Genomic DNA, 20,978 nt, shown 5'->3' with positions numbered 1-20,978 from the left:
GGCGGCAGCCCAACCCAGAAGAATGGTCGTTTCTGCTGCCGGTGAGGTTGATGAAGGGTGGCGGCAGCCCAACCCAGAAGAATGGTCGTTTCTGCTGCCGGTGAGGTTGATGAAGGGTGGCGGCAGCCCAACCCAGAAGAATGGTCGTTTCTGTAGGGTTTCGTAGTAATTTCAAAAAATTTCCTACGTACACACAGGATCATGTGATGCATAGCAACGAGAGGAGAGTGTTGTCTACGTACCCAACGCAGACCGACTGCGGAAGCGATGACACGACGTAGAGGAAGTAGTCGTACGTCTTCACGATCCAACCGATCAAGCACCGAAACTACGGCACCTCCGAGTTCGAGCACACGTTCAGCTCGATGACGATCCCCGGACTCCGATCCAGCAAAGTGTCGGGGAAGAGTTTCGTCAGCACGACGGCGTGGTGACGATCTTGATGAACTACAGCAGCAGGGCTTCGCCTAAACTCCGCTACAGTATTATCGAGGAATATGGTGGCAGGGGGCACCGCACACGGCTAAGGAATAGATCACGTGGATCAACTTGTGTCAACTTGTGTGTTTAGAGGTGCCCCTGCCTCCGTATATAAAGGAGGAGAGGAGGGGAGGCTGGCCGGCCAAGGGGGGGAGGCGCAGGAGAGTCCTACTCCCTCTGGGAGTAGGATTCCCCCTCCAATCCTAGTCCAACTAGGATTCCTCGGAGGGGAAAAGAGGAGGAGGGGGCCGGCCACCTCTCCTAGTCCTAATAGGACTAGGGGAAGGGGGGGCGCGCAGCCCATCTAGGGCAGCCCCTTCTCTTTTCCACTAAGGCCCACTATGGCCCAAATAGCTCCCGAGGGGTTCCGGTAACCCTCCCGGTATTCCGGTAAAATCCCGATTTCACCCGGAACACTTCCGATATCCAAATATAGGCTTCCAATATATCAATCTTTACGTCTCGACCATTTCGAGACTCCTCGTCATGTCCGTGATCACATCCGGGACTCCGAACAACCTTCGGTACATCAAAATGCATAAACTCATAATATAACTGTCATCGTAACCTTAAGCGTGCGGACCCTACGGGTTCGAGAACAATGTAGACATGACTGAGACACGTCTCCGGTCAATAACCAATAGCGGGACCTGGATGCCCATATTGGCTCCTACATATTCTACGAAGATCTTTATCGGTCAGACCGCATAACAACATACGTTGTTCCCTTTGTCATCGGTATGTTACTTGCCCGAGATTCGATCGTCGGTATCCAATACCTAGTTCAATCTCGTTACCGGCAAGTCTCTTTACTCGTTCCGTAATACATTATCTCACAACTAACATATTAGTTGTAATGCTTGCAAGGCTTATGTGATGTGTATTACCGAGAGGGCCCAGAGATACCTCTCCGACAATCGGAGTGACAAATCCTAATCTCGAAATACGCCAACCCAACATCGACCATTGGAGACACCTGTAGTACTCCTTTATAATCACCCAGTTACGTTGTGACGTTTGGTAGTACCCAAAGTGTTCCTCCGGTAAACGGGAGTTGCATAATCTCATAGTCATAGGAACATGTATAAGTCATGAAGAAAGCAATAGCAACATACTAAACGATCGGGTGCTAAGCTAATGGAATGGGTCATGTCAATCAGATCATTCTACTAATGATGTGACCTCGTTAATCAAATAACAACTCATTGTTCATGGTTAGGAAACATAACCATCTTTGATTAACGAGCTCGTCAAGTAGAGGCATACTAGTGACACTTTGTTTGTCTATGTATTCACACATGTATTATGTTTCCGGTAAATACAATTCTAGCATGAATAATAAACATTTATCATGATTATAAGGAAATAAATAATAACTTTATTATTGCCTATTCAAATCTTTAATAGCCAACACGGCTGGATTTTTATTATGGTTATCAATAACCAATATTATGATTGAGGTTTTCAAAGTCGCTTCAGCGCAATGGATATAATTTATTCTTCAATGGAAGGAATAGTCCCGAGTCGCTGCAGGCTTACGACCCGGCACTTGGGGGCTATATTATTTAAGTTGAGATTACAGCAAATACACAAGTCTCATGTCGCTGCAAGCATGCACCATGACACTTGGGGGCTAATGCAAAGTCATTTGTTTGCTCACCTTATTGAAGAGTTGACTCATCACATCGTAATGAGCCGGTCCTTGGGGCTACCGATTGCTCCTATCAACAATTCAAGGTACAAAGCTTTTAATCCATTATATTGAAGGGCCCACTGCTCAGTTGGTAAAGCACAAAGCTCTTAACCTTGTGGACGTGGGTTCAAGCCCCATGATGAGGGTTACATCATATGATGTTATTTTCATTGAAGTATATATCAAGTCCCAGCTCAATATTATCTTACTGAGCCGACCCTTGGGGGATACACGTTGCTATTCAAAGTTTACATGATTATATTTACAAAGTCCCTGCTCATTATTGCATAATGACCCGGCCCTTGGGGGATACACTGATTGAAATTTTTATGAGCATCAGGCAATTACAAGTCCCAGGTTGATGCAAGCATGACAACCCAACACTTGGGGGCTACTTATGTGGAATACTTAGTTTATAACAAATGATTGAGATGAACAACATGGATTTCTTTCAGCTTGTGACATTCATATTGAAGCAAGTTTTAAGCTTTTACTACATTCCCTTCTTAAGACTTGGAGGCTACAAGTGATAGGCATATAAGAGGTATATTTTCAAGCTTGATGTTAACTGCAATTTTGGCAATGATAAACTGGCAAGTTCTACATCCTTAAGCCGGCTGAAGATCAGAGGAGCATTTCAAGGACCAATAATTTTGTTAAGTCATTGGGAGCTGAGTCAAATGAATTATTCTTCGTAATATTTTTCTATGACAAACCAATGTCAGCAAATTGATTATGAAGCTGGTTTATTGACCCGGATTTTCTAGAAGAAGGAAATGACAAGGACTTAAGGATGATCAGATCAGTTTAATATGGATAAATCCAAATTAAACTGGGGGCTAATGTCGGGGATATACCCCACGGCGTAACCCGGCCGGAAGTATAACCCGGCCGGACTGGACGACTCACTAAGTGACCCGCCCGAGCCTGGCGACTCATGGGTGACCCGGCGAGTGGGTCAGAGGAACGACAAGACCCGGTGGCCCAGAAGGCGGTTTATGGAAGGCCGGATCATGTTATGGTGGGCCGGTTTATGAGGAAAGCACAAGGAATATTTTCCTACAAAGAAAGCAAGACTAGGACTCCACTTGTAATAGAGTAATCCTAATCCAACTAGGACTAGTCATGTAAACCGCCCCTCCAACATATATAAGGAGGGGCAGGGCTCCCCAAAGGAGGACGAGGAAAGAGGAAACAATCTTTAGGGCTAGACACAAAGAGCCGGTAATCCGGCGACTCTCTTGTAATGATAATGAGACCTAGACACAAACAGCATGTAGGGTTGTTACCGAATGGTATTTCCCGGGGCCCGAAGCTGTCTAAATCCTTGTCTTGTGTTGCGTCTCTCGATTCCGCTCAACCCTTCTCAAGCTACCACATAGATGTGTTGGCCTCACGACTAAGTCCTTACGTTAGGACATCTGACGTGATAATTCCACGACAACTGAGAAAAACTATGGTGACTCCCAGCCGTCATCGTCATCATCATCATCCTCGATGGTGTTGTCCGAGGTATCGAGCCACATGTCATCCCAACGTTCATCGTTGGGGGAGAAGATCGACTGCCCGCCGTTCTCGACGATATCGCACTGTGATAAGGCAGGTGCCTTGCGCCGACGCCTGTCGTCACGCTCCGCGCGGCGCCTTGCCGTCCTCTCTGCCTAGAAGGCGTTCTCGGCGGTGACGTCCTCCGGGTGGCGCTAGCGCCACTCTGCCATGGCTCGCTCGTCCTCCTCGACGACGAGGAGGTGGCGATGTAGCCGAACGTGCTCCGCATAGTCTTGGTCCGTGATGAGACGAGGTGGAGGGGCGACGCGCTACGCCTGCTCGCGTGTGAAGACGTCCCGGAAGTTCATCAGCGACGGGGGCCTCTCCAAGCACTACGCCGCCGCGTCGTACGCGCGGGCCGCCTCGTGCGCGGTCCGAAATGAGCCGAGGCCGAGCCGGACGTCGCCGGACCGGATCTCGGCGGAGTACCAGCCGTCGGGGCGCGCGCGGACGCCGCGGTAGCCCGAAGAACCCCGGCGGCGCGGCGGCATGGTGGCGCGGTGGTGGCGGGGAAAGCGGCGAGAAAGGCTGGAAGCGGTAAGGTGGCGAGGGGAAGGGCACGTGGCAATGTGGCTTGAACGCGTGGCGAGCGCCGGATTTATAGGCGTGCGCGAAGCGGCGCGCCAAATCTATCGCGCCAGTTGCCGCTGCTTCCCGCGCGCTAGTTTGCCGCCACCGCTGGAGCACGCGAAACCGGGCCGCGCACGCTAAAAACGATTTTACCGCGCGCACGCGTCTTTTGGCGCGACTGTTGAAGATGCTCTAATGTGATTGTGTAAATAAATGTTCATCAAATTCTGCATGTGAATTACCTTATATTTTATTAAAAGTTTGGTAAGTAAATTAAAGTGGAATCGGTTTAGAAGGTAAGTAAATTAAGATGATTGATTATCATATACTCCTTCCGTTCCTAAATATAAGTCTTTGTAGAGTTTCTACTAGGTGGACTACATACGGAGCAAAACGAATGAATCTAAACTTAAAATGCATCTATATACATCCGTATGGGGTTTATAGTGGAATCTCTACAAAGACTTACATTTAGGAACGGAGGGAGTACATGAAAGGTTGGATAAAGGAATGGTGTGAAGAAAGGTGAAATGAAAACCTTACGTTCTTTTTAAGTAGTAGAGATAATAGTTTTGCACCCAATCAGGCTGTGAAATCTGGGCAAAATTATGTTATGAACATTAGTAGATATAGTAGATTAGAAAGGATATCAAATGCAGTCTTTATTTCCTCTAGTGTCTGCACAAGGGATAAACCATGTCGACAAATCGAACCCTTGCAGCCTTCCATGCTAAATTACCGCGAGACTGCAACGTTCGATTTGAAGCCCTGGCTAGATATTTGCAAGGAAAGCTTAAATCTGCAAGGAAGCAGCTAAAACGGAAGCTGTTGTGGCCGGCGTGAAAGCAGAGGTAGGTTGGCTCATGGCTGGCGGATCCGGCTTGCCTGCTCCCTTCCCATGCTCACATCCGTGCTCCCACTTCATCCGGCTTGCCGGACCTTATTTTGTTTCAATTAAAATAAGCCATGTATGTGGAAGCATGGATGGGCCTTATTTTGTTCCAATCAAAACAAGCCATGTATGTGGGAGCACGGATGGGCACACGGCGGGAGAGCAGGCAAGTCTCGTCCATGGCTGGCTGCACACATCTCCAAAAATACTGGAACAAATTAACAGTGGAGTATTGCTTGCTTTTCTCAGTAATTAACGCTGGAATCAATTTGTTTCCAAAAAATACATGTATAGGAATTCCGAATATTGCTTGATTTTCTCCGTAATTAACACCGGAATCAATTTGTTTCCAAAAATACTGGAATCAATTAACAGTGGCAGGAGAAATCACCTCCATCGGGCTGGGAAGGAGCAGCGTCAGGGAAGGAACAGCGGCGGCGCCGGCCCTCGATGGGGCGCGCTGCCGTGTCGCGGCGGGAAGGAGCAGCGGCGGCCAACTCCCGCACCGGGGTGGGTGGCCGCGGCGGGCGCGAGGAAGCGGCCGGGGACTCGAGCAGGGCGACGAGGAGGAGCAGGTGGGCGGCAGCCCAGGTCGCCTCCGTGCGGGCGGCAGCAGGTAGGCCTTCGTCTCCGGCTGGGCCCTACTGCCCGCTGCCGGCGGTGGCTGAGGCGCACGTGGGCGACTGGGGGAGGAAGAAGAGGGGTTGATTAGCACGAGATTTAAAAAGTGAAGTTTTTTTTTTCAAAAGTGCAAATGCACTGCGTCCTCGAAAAGAATTTCGGGATAGAGGCAGTACCATATATAGTATTAGTATTTGTTTCAAAGAGGCAGTAAGGATGTGCAGGCATCATTATTTCAGATGAACTCATGACGACAAGTTGCTTGTTTCTCAGGCACAGAGATTATTCAGTTATGGTTGTGGCGACAAAGAATCATAAATTCAGAATATAATGTCTAAGATAGTAAGATGACCTTTATGGAATGAAGTACTCTGGAACCAGGGACGGAACAGAGCATGCATGCAGATGCAGCTAGCGGAAACAGAGGAGCTGGTGCTTCATGCTCTGTTTCGGGCAACCAATGCATGCCTTTTTTTCTTCTTCTTTTCCACAGCCATCTTATTACAAGGTCTAGAGAGATAATTCTGCAACTTCAAAATTTAGACCATAATGATTGATTTGTTGAAGCGACAACAAATCGAAGTCGGCTTCTCGTTCTCTTATCTACGCGCGATACGAGTGTACCGGAGATCCATGACCTCTTCATCGCTGCTACATTGGGGGAGCGCCTCCCAACAGAGCAGACAGCCATCTTCGCCTGGTGTCCACCCGAAGATACCCCTGTGTTGGCCAAGGCTCTGACGACTGCTTCCAGCTGGGTATACACTCCTCACAGCTCCTGTTGCTGCCATAGTAACACACTGATGATCTTAGCAATTATATTTCTTGTATAATCCTGCACTGTAATTTACCAGAAATGAGAAGCGCAGACGGTGGTTGGTAATTCTTGGAAAGACCCTTCTTAAAATACACTCCTGGCTTGAAGAAGGCATCGGAAGATGAGCTTGGGGAGCTTTAAATATTGCACGTATTTGGATGTGAGCTGGATCTCCGGAGTATATCACAGGTTCGTCCCTAGACTTTTCCCCTGAATCAGTACGCTATAATATATTCACTACTGTAGTACTCCCTCCGTCTAGAAATACTTGTCACCAAAATGGATAAAAGGGGATGTACCTAGATGTATTTTAGTTCTAGATACATCTCTTGTTATCCATTTTGATGACAAGTATTTTCGGACGGAGGGAGTATTATTTAAGGGTAGCGAGCAGCAGAAGTGGTTTAAAGTTGCATATTGCATAAATCTGGAAGACATATATGCATCTCTCACCCGCCAGAAAAGAAGTACCACATGATCTAGAAAATAGTGACAATATCATGGATCAACGTAACACAAATCACTGAAGCATTAAGTTTCATCAACGATAAAAACAGTGCACATACATGACCTTCTCAAGACATGTCAGCACCATGCGGAAGACACGACCAATACTCTATTTTTCCAACCAAGGTAAAGGACTCCGTCTCTCTCCTCAAGCCTGTAGCAACTGTCGTAGCCATCCAGCAGTGTTTTGATGGTGTTGTTCACCACCGAACTCAGCGGGTACGGCCTAAATCCAGCCATTGCAAACCTTGCCTTCCATGTTCCAAACACCTCATGCCTCTCAACCCTTTCAGCACCCTCACACGCGATTAAACTGATGATATCCCTTCCAAGACAGTGCTGCTCTGTGTTAACCCGTATCTTGGCATCCCTTGGGAGAGCAACATCTATTGACTCAAACATTGCTGTGTAGTAGTCGAGGGTCTCCATGTATCTTGGGAAGAATTGAGTTGTGTTTGTATTCGACTCCTGCTCAACAAGAGTCACCACCATGGGAGATAGGCTCTTGATCATTCTTATAATCCTGTCCCGATGATTTTCCACGCTCAAGCTTTCATCAGGACTATGATGCAGCTCATAGGCGAAATTCACTACAATAACCTCCCCGGGCCTTATATCAAGATGCTCAAGATAAACCTCATGGCTAACAGCATGAACTGCATTGAACTCAAAGGGCATGCCACACGACGCAGAGACACTATGCAATCTTGTCCCAACCATGTCCAGTCCACCACCTCGGGCATAAGCAGAGTTTGAGTCATCTATAGCAGTGATTCTTAGGCATGGTGGACCCCGGGGCCTCGCTGCAAGAGCCTGAATGATAGTTATCCACTGGCTCCCCTGTGCGATTTGGAAATCGATGATGTGAACGAAGTTCTGGCCTTTGATAGCCTCTGCTATGGCACCATTGGCTGACATGTAACCAAACTTGTAGGATGGGCACATCTCACAAAGGTGATGCATGTAAGACATGAGCTCGGAGTTTGTAGGTTCTTTGCACTTCAAGGATTTATACAGCTTACTTCCAGAGGAAGAAAGTCTGGCAACAAGGCCTTGCAACATATATGCTCCTAGGCGCTGCATTGGATCTCCAGAGATAGACACCAGCTGACGTAGCTCAGATATCAGTACTTCTGTCTCATATATACCATTCCCTGCAGCAGCCTTACCACATGCTATGATCACCTGCTTCAAATCTCCTGTATTAATTCCAAGAGAATCAGTTGTCGAGAAGTATTCAGTCTGTTCGTCAGTTAGACTTGCACGTGGGATCATCTCATCCGCTGGAACCTAGAATCCAGGAAACAATAGGTGGTTCATGAAAACATGTAGGATGGAATTGTTGATTGTGCCATAGCAGTAGGTAACTTTACTTACTGATAGAAAATTGTGCAACGGAGTTGGCTGTGCTGAAAGTGATACCAGATCATTTAAGATATTTGTCTGTGTCATAGAAGCATCGGGCTGACCATGTCCTACAGCAAGTTGATCCCCAAAACTATCAGAAGCAACAACAACAACAACAATAATAGTAGTAATAATAATAATCTTGCAATGAAACATAAATTACGGTATGGAGGATGTGTGATTGCATTTTCTAGCTCCTTAACACATGAAGCAAGCACACCTGTTAGAAAATTGCCAAGAGAATCAGTTGTTGAGAAGTATTCCGTCTGTTCGTCAGTTAGACTTGCACGTGTGATCATCTCATCCGCTGGAACCTAGAATCCAGGAAACATTAGGTGATTCATGAAAACATGCAGGATGGAATTGTTGGTTGCGCCTTAGCAGTAGGCAAATTTACTTACCGGTAAAAAATTGTGGAACGGAGTTGGCTGTGCTAAAAGTGATCCCTGATCATTTAAGATATTTGCCTGCATCACAGAAGCATCGTGCTGACCATGTCCTACAACAAGTTGATCCCCAAAACTATCAGAAACAACAACAACAACAACAACAATAACAGTAGTAGTAATAATAATAATAATAATCTTGCAATGGAACAGAAATTACAGTATGGAGGATGTGTGATTGCATTTTCTAGCTCCTTAACACATGAAGCAAACACACCTGTTAGACAATTGCCAAGAGAATCAATTGTCGAGAAGTTATCACTCTGCTCGTCAGTTAGAATTGCACGTGTGATCATCTCATCCGCTGGAACCTAGAATCCAGGAAACATTAGGTGATTCATGAAAACATGCAGGATGGAATTGTTACCATGGTACCATGTGTTACCATGGTACTCCAGTCCTCATCCTCCATCCCAGTAAGCTATTTGCCAGAAGTTAAAGAGTTTTCTCAGCAAATAATGAAGTGCCAGTAGATATTATAGTCCACATGAACATTTAGCATTATGCAGTCCAAACAAGTCCCAGGAGGTACTGGGTGTATTAAATATATCTATTGCAGGTAATTTGAAACTCTGAAGACTGTAGAAACATCATTACATTTTTAAAAGTCTATAACTGTACATTTACCTTTTGGAGCCCAGATTTATCTCTGTGATAATGACGCATCAAGCGCTTCACTGTAGTAATATTTTTATCAGCTAGGTCATTGCAATGCTTCCCCTTTAGAGAAATGTTCTCCAAACGATGTACCGCTTCTTCTTTAGATGGAGGATACCTCTTTCCATTTACTGAAAGTTAACAAATGTTGGATGTCTTATGCCAATATATAGGATCGTTTCATTATGGATACCATTGTGTCTGATGATAATAGCATTCAGCAAAGGATTAATGTACATGGTAAGCTGCAAATCGATTTACCATGCATATTACTAATCTACAACCTAATATACAAAAAAAAGGACAGACCCAGTGCATAGAAGCTCCCACACAAGGTGGGGTCTGGGGAGGGATTATAGGAACCTAGTCTTACCCCTGCAAAGTGTAATGCAGAGAGGCTGGTTTGAACCCAGGACCTCTTGGCACAAGTGGGGAGGACTTCACCACTGCGCCAGGCCTGCCCTCTTCTACGACCTAATATACAAACGTTAGAAAATTAAGACGGTCCCATTCTTTCGGTATTCCACAGGAAATGGACAACTAAAAATAAAATATGTATTGAGCAAAGAAAAGTGCAATCTCAATTCTCAAATAGTCACAGTACTTCATACAATTTTGTGACAGAACTAGGTCATTCCCTTCCAAAAGCAGAATATTTAGTGCCAAGACTTCATATTTCCAGATAAATAATGCCACTGCATGTATAATCCATAAAACTTTATGAAAGATATGATGCGTGCTTTAACTCTTTTTTTACTTAAATAATCTTGGCAGCCACTTAGAGGAGGAGCATGTTCCTCAGCTGACAATGGCAAACAATAAATGTTTGATTGAATGAGCAGATTGCACCACTGTATTAAAATTTCCAATGCAGTATAATTAAAATATTGATGCCGTGAATAGATAAAGAGTATACTCGTATACTCACATGCGCTTCGGTGGTCTTTGACGACAAAAGGATCAGTGATTGCTTCTTGAACTTTGACCGCAAGATCCTGTCTTTCAACTGTAGTGGTGCCTCCAGATTCAGGAAAACCTACCATTATCTGCCTAAATTTTAAAATAAGATGAGTAAGACAGTTCCAAAAGGAAACTAAAAACATGTACGACGAGAAAAATAAAATGCCAGATACCTAGGAGGCTCATAAATTCCATTAGGAAGCGAAGCTGCTTGTCGTTCGCCAAGTTCTGCAATAGCTTAAATTTTGAGAAAAATGTAACAAACAAGATCAGTGGTGGAACATAGTATTAAAATTCACCTTGTTGTGCAGTCATGTCTGTAGGATATTGCCATGCCGTTCTAGCTTGTATGGAAGGGCCTGCATCATTGTTCAGAGGCACTTCACTGACAGAGCGGCCATTATTCATGAAATAATTAGGGGTGAGCCCCCCTGAGTTCTCCTGCACCTCAAATTTCTTATACACACAGGTACACTCAGTTTCTGTCTCATTCAGTCTATCAACAATATTCTGTACAGTGGGCCTTTTGTGTCGATCCTCCTGCACACAACTCAAACCTATTTCAATACATATCTTTACTTGCTTGGAATATGCCTTCATCAGACTCGATGTTTCATGTGGCCTATTTGTCCAATTTTCCTGTACCTACCGATTTAGAGTACAAAAAATGATAATATCTTAGAATAATCAAAGTATTATTATGAATTACATGCACATTATCTTGGTAAAGGCAACGCGTTCTCTTACAACATTAATGAATTCGTGGGAAGACATTTCAGCGCTTTTGTAGTAGCCCGCCCGTCCTGCCATTATCTTTATGATTACAACACCCAGGCTGAATATGTCAAATTTACTTGAGATTAAATAGTTGCGTATGTATTCCGGTGGTAAGTACCCTCTGCATCACACATGGTATATAAATGTTACTGTTACTACACATCTAATCCAAAATACATTTATCTTCTCCAATTTCAATTCATATGAAGAATGCTTACTGTGTTCCTAAAGTACTTTTTGTAGCTCGCGTTCGTTCATCTCCAAACAGCCTTGATATCCCAAAATCTGCAATTCTGGGAACCATGTTCTCATCCAGCAATATGTTGGCTGGCTTTAAATCCAAATGATAAATAGGTGGCTCTAATTTAGTGTGGAGGTATTTCAAACCCTGGCAAATCCCCTTAATTATTCCGTAGCCAGTGTGCCAATCATATTTATCACATTCATCTGCAGCACCAAATAAGGGGAATTCTCGAGAGGTAAATTCTAAGGATGATACCTTAACATGCTATGGTCTCGAAAAGAAAGAAACCTTAATATGGTAAGTAAAATAAGGAGAACAACATCTTTACCAGAAATATATTTTTCAAGGCTTCCATTAGACATATACTCCAAGCAGAGCGCCCTATGTATTTTTTCCGCAAGAACCAATTTTCCTTCATACATTGCTGGTACTTCCTCAATATGGTGGCAATAGCCAACTAACCGCACAATATTTCGGTGCTGCAGCCTTGCAAGGTTCTTAAACTCATTCTGAAATTGCTCCTCGTCAACTCCTGGCATATCATAGATCTTCTTCACGGCAATCGTTTGCCCGTCTGGATGCACACCCTGCACAACATTTCACACGGTTTAATTTTCTATTTGTAAGGTAGAAAATGCTATGCTTGAATGTAGCAACACAAATCATTTACTGCTACATGAATGTACGTGAGTTCATCATTAACAAGACCGGTAGAGAAATATATATATAGTACTCCCTCTGTAAAAAAATATAAGAGCGTTTAGATCACTAAAGTTGACGGGGCTGGTGGTCGACAAGTTTACTCCCGGGGTCCATTGTTGCTGGGGGTTGCCCGACTTGGAGATGACGGAGATGATACAAACCGAGTGGAAATCCTTCTGAAGGAAATCAGGTTCATAAGTGGTCATTGGGATATATCTTTTGCAGCCCTACGTGCTGTTGTAAAAAGAGGTTTGTTAATCCTCTGTGTTTGCTGTTACTTAGTTTTTTTTTCCTGGGCTACTCACGCAGCTTGAAGCCTGGAACTTCTAGTTATAATTTTATCGCAAAAATCCCTTGTGCTCAACTGAACCTGATGCAGACTTTGCTGATCTTTGTTATGGTTAAACCCTGGCCTAAAGATTGTATGTAAATAGAATATACAACTTGTAGACTCATGCACACATAGGCACTCATGCGAAACCTACTAAAGACAATAGTACGTAAATCACGGGTCTTATGCATCGACCAAATCACAAAATACCTCTTGTTCAAAATACGGTAGTTGTATGTTAGTTTGATATTGTTTGATGTCACGAAGCCATGTAAACAATCTACTCCCTCCGTTTCTAAATATTTGTCTTTCTAGACATTTCAAATGACTACCACATACGGATGTATGTAGATATATTTTAGAGTGTAGATTCACTCATTTTGCTCCGTATGTAGTCATTTGTTGAAATGCCTAGAAAGACAAGTATTTAGGAACGGAGGGAGATCTTACCAAGTAAACCTCTCCAAATGAACCACCACCAAGTTTCCGCTTCTCGGAGAAACCATCTGTGATTTGTAGTAATAAATCGAGCGGCACAGCCGTTGAGTCTGAACTTGCATCGCCCATGCTGTTGCAGAAAGAAAGAAATGTTATTATTTGACTCCTGAGCAGTTGGACGACTCACCTTCTCCTTATTGACCTCTAACAATAGGCAAATCGAGTCTTCACAGAAATATGTATAGGTGAATGGAACTTGCACAAATAAGATCCAGTTTATACAGCAACGATCTACTCCCTCCGTTCCTAAATATTTGTCTTTCTAGAGATTTCAACAAGTGACTACATACGGAGCAAAACGAGTGAATCTACACTCTAAAATATGTCTATATATATCCGGATGTGGTAGTCCATTTGAAATCTCTAAAAAGACAAATATTTAGGAACGGAGGGAGTATAAGGCATTTTAGAGATTCCAATACGGACTATATACGGAGCAAAATGAGTGAATCTACACTTTAAAATATGTCTACATATATCTGTATGTATTCTATTTGAAATATCTAAAAAGACTTATATTTAAGAATGGAGGAAGTATATGATAATTTACACATAAAGCAAAATGTTGTCAACTGCAGACCCGACAGTAACACAGAGGTGTGATGATAGCAAAAATGCATTGACTTCCAAAATCATCCGATGGATCTGAGGGAGAGCTAGCTATGGGGAAAACACTAACCTGAGTAGGGCCTGGAGAGTGGGGATCTTGGTAGCTTTTTCCTCTTTAGCAAAAGCTGCTTGGAGGCCGACGAGTGGTGGGGGCGGGGGCGTTGGGGAGGGAGGAGGAGCTCAGTTGAGGCGGCGGTGCCTGCTGCTGGCCGGCAGAAGATTGGAGTCCACGAAGGCGTCCAGGCCTGGTGCTTGCTGGCGGAGGCGGCGGTGACCGGAGAGACCGGTGACGCCGCGCCCTGAACCGTAGCCGAGTATCACATCCACATCCAGGAAGGGATCGACCAGAATATAGCGGATGAACTCAGTAGAAAACTGGGGAATTGCTCAAGATTTGCTTTTTGGCAAAAGAGTTGTCAAGATGGCAGTCATTGTACTATAAACTAGGAGTAATATAGTATTGTTTCTGTAGAACGCGCAAAAGCTGTTTCGTGCTATTTCATTTGGTCGTGCTAGTCGTCGGCTAGTCCACCGATCGTTTGATTGGCGCCTCATTAGTAGCCGTATTTACAGAGTATGCCATCGTTCAGTGGAATTAAGGAGTGAGGATCGGTACGACTAGGGGCCTGTTCGGTAGCCCTCTGCTTCTCAACTCCACAACTCCACGTCCGGAGCCGTCCCGAACAGTCCAACTCCTGGCTTTACGATCGAGAAGCTGGCAAATCTAGTAGTGCAAATTTGGAGGAGTTGAGGAGTTGGAAAACCCGAGCTCTCCAAAAACCGGGAAACGGGAGTTGAGGGAAATTACGCTAGGACTGCCATCGCCAAGTCACGAACCGGTACGAAGGAAGATGCGAGCATCCGAGCGAAGAGGACCGGCCCAATCGATCCCTCATCCTCCTCCCATTCCCCTCGTCCTACTCCCCTGCAGAAAACCTAGCCGCCGCAAGGAGCAGCTCCAGCTCCTTCTCCGCAAGTCGTCGTCCGGCGCCACCCCACCAAGATCACGTTGTCGGATCCGGTCGATTGCGACTTGCCGGCCACCGCCCTCCCCAGCGCCCGGCCACCGCCCTCGCTCTAGCGACCAGGAGCAGCCTAGGATCCCTGGTCCGCCCCTCGTACACCTCCTCCCTGCATGCTCCTCCATCAGCCACAAGCTGCGCCTCACGTCCCAGAGGCGACGCGGTGGATCAAGGGACGGACGTCTTGGTCAACGCCGGCGACCACAGATGCAGGATGAGCAGGGGCCTGATTGCAATCTTATTCTGTTTTCTGGGGTGGTTTATGCTAATGTAAGGGACCAGAGCGAGAAGCTTCCTAGCCGAACAGATCGCCAACTCCTGGCGATTTGGAGAGAAGCTGGCGCTGGTTACAGGCGACGGAGTTGAGGAGTTTCCGGCGCCAGAGGGCTACCGAACACGCCCTAGCTTTTCCCTTTTAGACCATCTCTGGCACACCCGTATAAGTGGTCAAACCCTTTAAAAAATTGCGTTTTACAGTTTTGATTGAAAAAAGTGTCCAAAACAAAAACCATAGAAGTGGTTCAACCTGTAAAAAATTTAAGGGCCACTGAAAATGCACGCCCGAAACCCTTATATTTGGAGGTTGGAAGGCCGAACTCAGGGGCCCCGTATACCGATCAAACCTCGTCGGAGGCGTGTTTGCTCCGGTTTGAATTGGACGAGCTCGACATCGCCGTGGCCTCCCATGACCTAAGCCTGACCGCTGGAATCCTTTCGGCCGGCAGGCAAAGGGGCACAGTTCGGCCTGTGCGGCTGGCAACAGAGCAAGGCGCGGACAGCGGGGGCGACGGGGCGTGGCCGGCGAGACTGGGCGCGGCCGGCATGCTAATGGGGTGCGACCGACGTGGCCGGCACAGACGCTGGGGGAAGGGGCGGCAGCAGCTGGACTGGAGGAGGGAGCTCTTTATCCAAGTTTTATAGTATCTGTTCGGCCGTAGCTAAAATAGACCCTTAAAATGCATTTTTCTCGACCCGTATCCGTATCCCAGTTTTACAGTTTGTGATTTTAAAGAGTCTGCTAGAAATGCTCTTAGCAAAGGAAAACGCTCGAGTTCGGCGTGCCAGCTGAAGCGCTATGCGGACGCACGCTGATCGTGGGATCTTCCTTGATCCAACAAAAAGCTGGAGCCAGCCATGCGAAGCTACCACCAGAAGAAAAATGCTTCGACTGACGAACTAAAAAAACTGGATCCGGCGAAATCAAATGCTACTATCGGCAAACCAAGAAGCTGGAACCAGATGTGAAAGCTACCACCGATAGAACAAAATGTTTCGACCGGCGAACTCAAAAGCTGGAACCAACAAAATCACTTGCTACCACCAGCAAGCACAAAAAGCTGGAACCGGCGATGCCAAAGCTACCACTGGTAGAAGAAATGTTTGGACCGGTGAACTAAAATGCTGAAACTGGTGAAATCAAATGTTACTACAGGGAAATCAAAAAGGCTGGGGCGGGCTTGAATTAGTGAGGCAGTGGTGCGCGGTGGTGCCCACGCCGGCGTGGACGTTGCGACCGGTGAGGCGACATGCTGGGACCAACTGTCTTTTTTTGTTGTTGCAATAGGCAGGGAGTGGCTACCATTGGCGAACTGTAGTGCCCGAGATGGCTGGGTATTAGTAGAAGCTGGGACTGGCGGCGAGCCGTGGAGGGCAGCACAGCGAGGCGTCGGGTGCGAGCGCCCGGCGGCTGTTGCCCTTGCGGCGTCGGGTGCGAGTGCCTGGCGGCTATTGCCCTTACAGCCTCGCCGGAGCCGCGCACGGGTCCGACGAGCGTGGTAATGGAGGCAGGGGGATTTTTCCCATGCGTACGGACGAGCTGTGGGCTGTCAGTTGGTTGAAGAAGATAAGGATCAGACGGCTGTCGCTAATCAAATCCAAGGGCTGCTAGGCGGCCGGCCGAATGTTGGGCCGGCGCGCCGGCGCCTATCACTGCCCTTTAGCAAAAGCTGCTTGAAGGCCGGCCAGCGGGGGCGCGTTGGGAACGAAGGAGTAGCTCAGTACTCGACGGAGAAACTCATTACGAACATTCTCATTTTTTTAGAATTTTTTGAAATATTTAAAAATGCTTTTTTACATTGCAGCACTGAGAGTACCCCAAGGCTGGAAGCACTAGATACTTTCCCCCAACCCGGGACCAGGCCGAGCCAGCCGCACAGACGCGCTAAAGCCCAGTAGCTATTCCATCCGTGGTTACGGAAAAAAAACTATTCCATCCGTTCACCATTAAACTAACAACCTTCTAAACACATCAACGGATGAGATCTTTTCAAACCCCTTCATCATAATAAAAGGAGATGATGATCTTTTCCAAAAGTATGTCACCCACGTCGATACACGGTCTGTGTGCATACTACTCGTACATACGCAAACACCCCTCCATGTAAAAAAGTGAGCGGGACGTGATTCAAATCCACGACATCTTTGTTAAGTGCACGTTGCAGTAGCCAACCAGACAACTCACCTGATGCGAATACTTACATCTTTCTTCATCTTTTTTCTTTCTTCTTTCTTCTGTTCGTGTCCCACTAAACGAGAAGGTCGCATATTACATTTCTTCTTCTTCTTTTATGGTTTTGTTTGGCCGAGGAGGTTGAGGGTTATTTTTTTGGTTTTTTCTGCTTTTTTTAGCTGGTTTTACTTCTTTTTTTTCTTATTCTCTTTCTCTTTATTTTTTCATTTTCCTTTTCTTTTATTAATCTTCACAATTTTTTAAAAAAAATTAAGAACTTCTTAAAAAATTTATTTTTTTCAAACTAGCCAACTTTATAAAAAAAATGATAATAGCGACCAGTTTACCTTAGCGAACCGGTCTTTTTCACACTATTTGCTTTTTTGTTCCTTTTTCATTTTTCTGTTTTTCCTTTTTTTTATTCTTTTCCCTTTTTCCCAAACAAATCAAACTTAAAATTTTTATTCAAAATTTCAACAAATGTATGCATCTTGAAAATCTTTTATAGAAATTTCACATAAATGTTTGTATCTTTAAAAATTCCTCAGAATGTCAAAACTTGGATTTTAAAAAGAGCATAGAAAACTTTGAACACGATTTAAAAACAAAGACTAAAATTTTGAAATTAAAAAAATCAGAAGGATGTCAAAATTCAAGCCATTTTTTGAATTTCCCCAAATATCTTTTGTATTTACATAGATTTTTAAATATGAACATTTTTTAAATTCTGATTTTTTTAAAGCACGCCTATTATTTGAAACTCCCCGAACATTTTTTGAATTTGTGAACAAATTTTGAAAAGAGCGAAGATTTTTTTGAATTCGTGAACAAATTTGAAAACAGGAAAAATTTTGGAATAGATGATTTTTTTTTCTAATTTTGAATCCCTGAGCATGTAGTTTTTTCTAATTTGAATTCTTGTGTTATTTCCAATTTCCTTCATTATCAACCAACATGAACATTTCTTATGCCCAAAACATTTCTTGAAATTTGCAATAATTTTTGAATTTTAAATTGTGTATGGAAATTTAACAAACTTGAACACTTCTTTTAAAATTGTTAAAAAATATCCAACAATTGATGAAATTTTTGAGCACAAATTGCAAAACACGTACTTTTTTAAATCTATCCAAAAAATTAAAAGCAAACTTTCTTATATTGGTGAACAAAAAAAATCAAAAACAAGAACATTTCTTGGAACTTAGATTATTTTTTAAAAAATTTATAAAATATTTGAAAGTAACAACAATTTTTGGTATTCCAAATAATATTTCAAAAAATTTAACAGATTTGAAGTAGAATAACAAAGTTCAGAAAGAATACTAATGAATTAATGAAAAAAGAGAAGCAAAACAAAAAATAGAAAGGAAAAAAACGCTTAGCCCTTAGCTCAACTAGGTGACGATATCGTCCCATATGGTGTTTGACGCTTAGAACTTTTGTCAAACTCGTGAATGTTTTTGTCAAAAAATGTGATTTTTTTTTCTTTTTTTTCGATTTTTATAATTTCAAGAAAAAATATTTTTTAAAAAATTTCATGAATTTGGAAAAAATTAATGAATTTGATAAAAGAAAGTTCACGAATTTAATAATGTTTGCAAAATTGAAAAGAATTAATGCATTTGAAAAAAAATTATGAATTTAGGAAAATGTTCATGGTTTTTACAAGAATGATCATGAATTAGACATTTTCATGAATTTAAGAAAATGGAAAAGAAAAGAGAAAAAGAAGGAAACCAAAGAAAAAAGTCCAAAGAAAACCAAAAAAGGAAAGAAAACCAAAGAGGGAAGGCGCAAAACGAGGAGACAAAAAGTAACTACGCAGACTAGTGGGCTTTCCCAGTTGGTTACAGTGGGTTGTAATAAACCCATAGATCGGGAGTTCGAACTCACTCTGCGTCCGAAAAAGCTTGTCACTCATGTTCCGGCGGATTTGGAGTGCTAAACAAGAAAAAGAAAAACGTAAAGTATGGCACATACATTCCGGCGGGTGACACACATGTGCGAAAGTGAGTACGATTTGTCAAAGGTCCATATTACCCTTTATACATTTATTAGTGAGGGGGATTGTACCGAAGCGGGGCTCTCACTATTATAAGATGTTTTAACTTATTTCCTGAATCGGATGTATATAGACACATTTTAATGTTTGTTCACTCATTTCAGTCTGTATGTAGTCCATATTAGAATATCCAAAACATCTTATAAATAGTGAACGGAGGGAGTAGGTTCGAGGGAAGACATCCAAATATCAACGCCGCCATGCTTTCCTCGTGCCGGCAAGCTTTCCGAGCGAGAGAGAGGGGCAAGCCATGGAAGACCACACCGTTCCTATGCATGTTTCCGAAGGTGCCCCACTCTTCTCTTGTGTGTATTTTGCCATGTTCAAATTGTTAAGAACGATCCATGATGCACACAACATGCTATGAGCAAAAATGTGAACATACATAGGAAACTCTACTTAGAAAAAAGATTGATTAACAGGATTACACCAAGTTCAGCAATTTACGAATATTTGCTCCTCAGTATTGTGTAGTACAGGCCAAATATTTTTCTTTTTCTGGACGATTTTAAAAAAAATACAACCCAAATGTCTACTGCAATCAGTAGCAACTTACCATATATATATGGAGCAATATGAAAAACATATGTGTTGCTAATTACTCCCTCCGTCCCAAAATAAGTGACTTAACTTTGTACTAGTTTTAGTAGAAAATTAGTACAAGGTTGAGTCACTTATTTTGGGACGGAGAGAGTACAAAATTATTGATATGTACAACCGAATATTTAGTTACAATGACTATACTATGGTAGAGGACAACATGTTGCAGTTGCTTCATGTTTAATCAGAGGTCGCCACCATCATGTTCATAACCATGAAATTGGTTGTTGGAATTCAGCGGTTCTGCTGAAAGAAAATACACACCGTCATTGCATGGAACAAAAGGAAGATCTTAGATTCACACCTAATTTTAACTTTTAAGGAGCCAGCATTTCAATAATTTTGGTGGCCATTAGTTATGCATATAAGGTCTAGCTATCCTGTAGGTATAAAACACTAGTTTGCTATAATCTTATCTTAGTTTTAAAGTCTGAAGATTTCTGACTGAAAAGGACTACTGTAGCAGTTTAACTGTCAGCAGAGGTTATCGCAACAGAAATAACTTAAAAGTCACATACCGATGTTAGCTTGTACAAAGTCCTGGTCTGTCAGACGTGCTTGCACTTCTAGCAATTCCTGGAGCAGCAAAAACAGATCATCATAACATAGGGAAAACAGAAACTTCCCATAACATAGTTCGTGATGATATTTGTTCTGTTCTTAAGAATAATTCCCATAACATATTAAAAGAACACATACTTCAATTGTAACCGGCTGAAGATGTCAGTCTGCACATGGTTAAGTGAAGAAGTTCCCAGACTTACTCCATCTGAGAAAGTCCCAGCAGCATCTTCAGCACCCAACAATGCATAATGGAGAAAAGTGATTTGAGTATTGATGATATAGAACACTGCATACAAATTAGAAAAACTGGGTGTCGCAAGGTCACAAGGCACACCCGCTACATGATAAGAAGTACCAGGAGCATCAATTGTCGAGAAGCTTAAGTACCCATTCTGTTTGGTAGTTAGACTTGCGCCTGTGATCAAGTCATCATCCTCTGGAACCTACCATCCAGGAAACATTTCAGCTTGTCAGTGAAAATTTGTGGCATGGAATTGTCGTGCCATAGGTGACCTTACTCAG

The 20,978-nt window shown here is 43.7% G+C and overlaps 1 protein-coding gene across 4 annotated transcripts; it reads right to left on the bottom strand.

Moving 5' to 3' along the window:
* Positions 1-7,021: 7,021 nt before the first annotated feature.
* Positions 7,022-14,239, bottom strand: LOC119312019 (scarecrow-like protein 21). Of its 4 annotated transcripts, none has more exons than XM_037587737.1 (14): positions 13,830-14,239; positions 13,103-13,220; positions 11,948-12,206; positions 11,594-11,822; positions 11,346-11,496; positions 10,898-11,243; positions 10,772-10,826; positions 10,567-10,688; positions 9,609-9,769; positions 9,199-9,292; positions 8,937-9,034; positions 8,756-8,849; positions 8,506-8,603; positions 7,022-8,418 (listed from the first exon to the last, which is right to left on the bottom strand). In XM_037587737.1, exons 2-14 carry the CDS (start codon positions 13,217-13,219, stop codon positions 7,207-7,209), a joined length of 3,036 nt encoding a protein of 1,011 aa, XP_037443634.1. In that variant the 5' UTR covers position 13,220; positions 13,830-14,239; the 3' UTR covers positions 7,022-7,206. The 4 variants fall into 4 exon arrangements, with proteins under 4 accessions (XP_037443634.1, XP_037443636.1, XP_037443637.1 ...); XM_037587739.1 differs by having other exon boundaries at positions 10,898-11,138; XM_037587740.1 differs by lacking the exons at positions 11,346-11,496; positions 11,594-11,822; positions 13,103-13,220; positions 13,830-14,239 and having other exon boundaries at positions 10,898-11,138; positions 11,948-12,051.
* Positions 14,240-20,978: the final 6,739 nt, after the last annotated feature.

Source organism: Triticum dicoccoides, chromosome 5B (assembly GCF_002162155.2).
Source record: "Triticum dicoccoides isolate Atlit2015 ecotype Zavitan chromosome 5B, WEW_v2.0, whole genome shotgun sequence".
Taxonomy (NCBI): domain Eukaryota; kingdom Viridiplantae; phylum Streptophyta; class Magnoliopsida; order Poales; family Poaceae; genus Triticum; species Triticum dicoccoides.
The sequence above is the reverse complement of the archived record's forward strand: the minus strand, read 5'-3'. Positions and strand labels throughout refer to the sequence as shown.